The sequence below is a fragment of the Schistocerca americana genome, chromosome 3 (assembly GCF_021461395.2).
Source record: "Schistocerca americana isolate TAMUIC-IGC-003095 chromosome 3, iqSchAmer2.1, whole genome shotgun sequence".
Lineage (NCBI taxonomy): Eukaryota > Metazoa > Arthropoda > Insecta > Orthoptera > Acrididae > Schistocerca > Schistocerca americana.
Genome location: NC_060121.1, coordinates 665,066,518 through 665,072,517, shown reverse-complemented (window position 1 = coordinate 665,072,517; position 6,000 = coordinate 665,066,518). Strand labels below are relative to the sequence as shown.

At 46.0% G+C, this 6,000-nt stretch overlaps 1 protein-coding gene across 1 annotated transcript in view; it reads left to right on the top strand.

Moving 5' to 3' along the window:
- Window positions 1-1,728: 1,728 nt before the first annotated feature.
- Window positions 1,729-6,000, top strand: part of LOC124606299 (beta-alanine transporter-like) — a 489,380-nt gene continuing 485,108 nt past the window's right edge. Inside the window, exon 1 of the mRNA XM_047138280.1 lies at window positions 1,729-1,998. Coding sequence (XP_046994236.1) covers window positions 1,729-1,998 — 270 coding nt within the window. The remainder of the gene's footprint in view (window positions 1,999-6,000) is intronic.

The window sequence follows — 6,000 nt, the reverse complement described above, 5'->3', positions numbered from 1 at the left end:
AAGTGCAACTCTTCAGCAAATTACAGATGCTGGGCCATCAACATGTGTCAGCCTGTGAACTATTCAACGAAACGACACGATATGGGCTTTCGGAGCCGAAGGTTCGCTTGTGTACCCGTGATGAGTGCACGGCACAAAGCTAGACGAACCGCCCGGGCTCGTCAGCGCCGACATTGGACTGTTGATGACTGGAAACATGTTGCCGGCTTGGATGAGTCTCGTTTTAAATTGTAACAAACCGGATGGGCTTTTACAGGTATGGAGACATTCTCATGAACCCATGGACACTGCAGGGGACTGTTCAAGTTGGTGGAGGCTCTGTAATGGCTTGGGGCTTGTGCAGTTGGAGTGATTTTGGACCTCTCATGCGTCTAGATACGACTGTGACAGGTGAAACATACGTAAGCGTCCTGTCTGATCAGCTGCATCCGTTCATGTCCGTTGTGCAGGGTTACAGGAACACTCTTCAGAGCTTAAACACCTCCGGTGGCCACGCATAGATGAACATTATTGAGCATATCTGGGATGCTTGCAACGTGCTGTTCAGAAGAGAATCCACCCCTTGGTAAAGTAAGGATTTATGGACAGCCCTGCAAGATTCTTGGTGTCAATTCCCTCCGGCGCTACTCTAGACATTAGTCGAGTCGAAGCCAAGTAGAGTTGCGGCACTTCTGTGTGCTCACGCGAGCCGTACACGGTATTAGGCGGCTGTACCAGATTCTTTCTCTCTTCAGTGTGTAAAAAGCATTGTGATAGACGACTTGAATGAACAACTGCCACATTTAATTTTTCATTATCGTATAAGCTGGCTTTCCCTTGGCGCCAAATTCGGCTTGGTAGGCTATGATCAGTAGAGGTAAATCAATAATAGGAAGCGGATCATTGAGTCATAAAGTTTTGCAGCTTCTGAAGAAGCATCTACGACCGATATGAAGCCATTATAGAGTGCACATAGCATTCCCGAGAGATTGTGAATCCTCTGCAGCGTATTGCTTCTTCAGACAGAAGATCATATTATTCCGTTGAGCAATTTGCGTAGCAAAATATCAATTAACCTCTCTTGCAGCTATTCTCTAAGAACCGAACTGTGATTCATACATTTTTTTCCTATATTTAATCAGTTACGAGAAGTAATAGATCACATACTGTACAATGCAATCAATGGCCAATAAACCGGTCTCTCACAGAGGACCAGCCTGCCCAGACAGTTTCATTCAAGAATTACGCCGGAGATTCATACAAACTCACAGATAGGGACATCGTATTTGGCCGGAAACAATGTTCTCGTTACTCACGCATTACTTTGTTTGCGTGATGTTCTGAGGCGATACTAATGAGGGACGTTCAGAGAGGAACGAGCTGGCGTCGACACAAGTCTTCGCACTGGCGACTGTAGAGCTAGTGGAGGACTTTGCTTTTGAAGCATAGTGAATGTAAAACACTCCACGGAACATTGGCGGTGACACCGTAGACGAAAGTTGAAAGTGGAAGGAGGAAAGGAGAGGGACTGGATTACTACCGTGGATTAATTTCACAACAATTTAGGACTTTCCATCATTTTAAGGATAATTGTATGTCTGTTAATACGAGTATAAGGGCCATTTGCAATAGATAATTGGATCAGTGTGTAGAGAGTTTACAACTCGAGCTTCCGCAGGTATTGCATTCCCCTACAGGTAAGTACGAAGCAGTATCGAACTCCCAGACTAGCAGCGACATTTGACCGAAATGAACAAAGTTGTCCACAGCCCGACCGAGTACCAACAGAGATGCGGCCTGTGTTGCAGCGCGCCGCTGGAGGAGCGCGACGGCCTGGCGTCGTTCTCGCAGTGCCGCGTGCTGCGGCGCAACTTCTCGGCGCTGCTGGCCGCCGCGCCCTCCGAAGAGGAGCTGCTGCTGCTGCCGCGGCCCGCGGACGACGCCAGCGCCGCCGCCGGGCCCTGCCACAGCGGCTGGCACTTCGACTACTCGCAGTACGCCACCACCGTCATCACGGAGGTCAGTCCGCGCCGCCTACCCCTAATGAGCGCTTCGCAACTGTCCCAAATCCATAGCTTAGTCACTGTAACGTTTTAGGCTGGATATCGGTCCCTTTGGTAACCTGGTCAGTTGATAAGCACTGAATCGAATGTCGCTGGGCATCAGTCTCTCTGAATGAAGCTTTTTCATGCTTTATTTCAGTGAATAATACTTGTAATGCAAATGATATTCTACAAATCGTCAATGATAAACATAAAAGTAAGATCGGTAAAGTTCTGCGTTTTCTGCCTAAAACGGCCAATCAGGCCAGACAATCTGCCATGCCATCCTCTGACGAAAGTTTCCCTTGATGTGGTATGGAGATAACGTGTCGTCAGCAAACCGCCTTCCTGATCCATAGCACGCAAACCCCCTACAGGCGATGAGGATTGCGTAGTCTGGATCTGGAGAGCTATGCCAGCTGAAGCTTAGCTGTAAGACGGGTCATCCAAGTTGGGCAGGACAAAGGGGAGGAAACCTACTAAGTGTGTCCCCCAACGACCCTTTCTCCAAATACCTGCCCTGCCTCTTTTCGTGTCACCTCCAGTTACAAGTAAAGTGATTGAGACAATTTCAGCGACAGGGAAGCCTGCCTCTCTAGGGGAGTAAACCCTTAAAAGAAAATCAGGCAAGCTGGGAGGTCACAACGTGGCAGCCCCATTATCAAAACATATTTTCACCGCCCTCGTAAGGTGACCAGGCGAATGGTTTCAGTTACCACTAATACCCAAAACCAGGTGCAGATCAAGGTCACATCTAATGACAGCAGTGATGTAAAGAGAGCATCCACACAATTTGTTAGAGCAGGTTGCTTACATCAGGGGCAAACATATATTCAGGGGTAAACCTATTGTTATGTTTTAATTAACATGTCCTTAACCCACTGTTCTGTTAAGTGGGTTATGGCCCCCACAGGGATAATCCATCAATCTGATAAATCATCCCTTGTCTTCCCCTTCCTCTCCCCCTCCTCCTCCACCTCCACTCTGGAACTTCCTTCGCTGATACAAGTACACTTCCAGGCCTGAGTTACTTGAGAACCCACTTCCCATTAATTAATTGATTAAATCTGTTAATTAGCCCCTTCCAATCTGGGAGACCTCCCACCATCCACTCGTCTCCTCCAACTACATCTACATCTACATCCATACTCCGCAAGCCACCTGACGGTGTGTGGCGGAGGGTACCCTGAGTACCTCTATCGGTTCTCCCTTCTATTCCAGTCTAGTATTGTTCGAGGAAAGAAGGATTGTCGGTATGCTTCTGTGTGGGCTCTAATCTCTCTGAATTTATCCTCATGGTCTCTTCGCGAGATATACGTAGGTGGGAGCAATATACTGCTTGACTCTTCGGTGAAGGGATGTTCTCGAAACTTTAACAAAAGCCCGTACCGAGCTACTGTGCGTCTCTCCTGCAGAGTCTTCCACTGGAGTTTATGTATCATCTCCGTAATGCTTTCGCGATTACTAAATGATCCTGCAACGAAGCGCGCTGCTCTCCGTTGGATCGTCTCTGTCTCTTCTATCAACCCTATCTGGTACGGATCCCACACTGCTGAGCAGTATTAGAGCAGTGGGCGAACAAGCGTACTGTAACCTACTTCCTTTGTTTTCGGATTGCATTTCCTTAGGAATCTTCCAATGAATCTCATTCTGGCATCTGCTTTACCGACGATCAACTTTATATAATCATTACATTTTAAATCACTCCTAATCCGTACTCCCAGATAATTTATGGAATTAACTGCTTCCAGTTGCTGACCTGCTATTTTGTAGCTAAATGATAAGGGATCTATCTTTCTATGTATTCGCAGCACGTTACACTTGTCTACACTGAGCTTCAATTGCCATTCCCTGCAGCATGCGTCAATTCGCTGCAGATTCTCCTGCATTTCAGCACAATTTTCCAATGTTACAACCTCTCGATACACCACAGCATCATCTGCAAAAAGCCTCAGTGAACTTCCGATGTCATCCACAAGGTCATTTATGTATATTGTGAATAGCACCAGTCCTATGACACTCCCCTGCGGCACACCTGAAATCACTCTTACTTCGGAAGACTTCTCTCCATAGAGAATGACATGCTGCGTTCTGTTATCTAGGACCTCTTCAATCCAATCACACAATTGGTCTGATAGTCCATATGCTCTTACTTTGTTCATTAAACGACTGTGGGGAACTGTATCGAACGCCTTGCGGAAGTCAAGAAACACGGCATCTACCTGTGAACCCGTGTCTATGGCCTTCTGAGTCTCGTGGACGAATAGCGCGAGCTGGCTTTCACACGATCGTCTTTTTCGAAATCCATGCTGATTCCTACAGAGTAGATTTCTAGTCTCCAGAAAAGTCATTGTACGTGAACGTAATACGTATTCCAAAATTCTACAACTGATCGACGTTAGAGATATAGGTCTACAGTTCCGCACATCAGTTCGAGGTCCCCTCTTGAAAACGGGGATGACCTGTGCCCTTTTCCAATCCTTTGGAATGCTTCGCTCTTCTAGAGACCTACGGTACACCGCTGCAAGAAGGGGGGCAAGTTCCTTCGCCTACTCTGTGTAAAATCGAACTGGTATCCCATCAGGTCCAGCGGCCTTTCCTCTTTTGAGCGATTTTAATTGTTTCTCTATCCCTCTGTCGTCTATTTCGATATCTATCATTTTGTCATCTGTGCAACAATCTAGAGAAGGAACTACAGTGGAGTCTTCCTCTGTGAAACAGCTTTGGAAAAAGATATTTAGTATTTCGGCCTTTAGTCTGTCATCCTCTGTTTCAGTACCATTTTGGTCACAGAGTGTCTGGACATTTTGTTTTGATCCACCTACCGCTTTGACATAAGACCAAAATTTCTTAGGATTTTCTGCCAAGTCAGTACATAGAACTTTACTTTCGAATTCATTGAACGCCTCTCGCATAGCCCTCCTCACACTACATTTCGCTTCGCGTAATTTTTGTTTGTCTGCAAGGCTTTAGCTATGATTATGTTTGCTGTGAAGTTCCCTTTGCTTCCGCAGCAGTTTTCTAACTCGGTTGTTGTACCACGGTGGCTCTTTTCCATCTCTTGCGATCTTGCTTGGCACATACTCATCCAACGCATATTGTACGATTCCCACCAGGGAATATGCGGTAAAAAGACTCAGTTTACTGCTTATTTGGTTGGGAATAGATTGCTGTGTATGGAATATTATTTACACTATTTTTAGTGGACAAGGTAATGTGTGAAATATTGTATACTTAAATAATTTATTGGATATGAGGTCCCACTTGGGTAGGAGTTATGTCTGGCCATCATCCCGCTACCCCCCCCCCCCCCCCCCCCCCCCCGCAGCCCTTCCCATTAAGTAATAACTGTAATCACCGAGGAATGGGATGAAACAGCCACCGTTTGGGGTCTCCCACGACCGTGTCTACCGTCAGAGCTCTGCTCTGAGGGTTAAAACCACCCAATGTCCTAATTACGTATCGAGTTACCAAATACCACCAACCACAGACCGAAAATATGCTTCTTTTGATCTAACTGCCGCCAAACAAAGCCTCACGGTGGCCGCATTCTGCTGAATGAGAATTGCGGACTCACTTCCTGTCTCTGTCTCTCTCAACAGGCCACTTCCTGTTTGTCTGTTCGAACCAACGTAGCCAAACATGCAGACGAGTTTTCATCTCTCCCTAGAACATTGTGTTTATATGACTAATGGTGGAGACAAAGGGAGAGCTGACACTATTTTGATACGAAAAACAGAGAAATAATCCATTTGCACTACCCCATTAGATCAATTGTTTAATTTATAGGAGTCAGATAGACAGAGTAGAACACTCACCTCCACCTCACAGTAATTCTTACTCATAATAAAACATATTTTCACACTCAAACATTATGCAAATCAAGTAATGAAATTACACCCTCTAACAGATCACAGTGTTCAATATATTTGAGACCCTGTATGGACCGACGTTTTACAACACAAACACCATCCTTCAC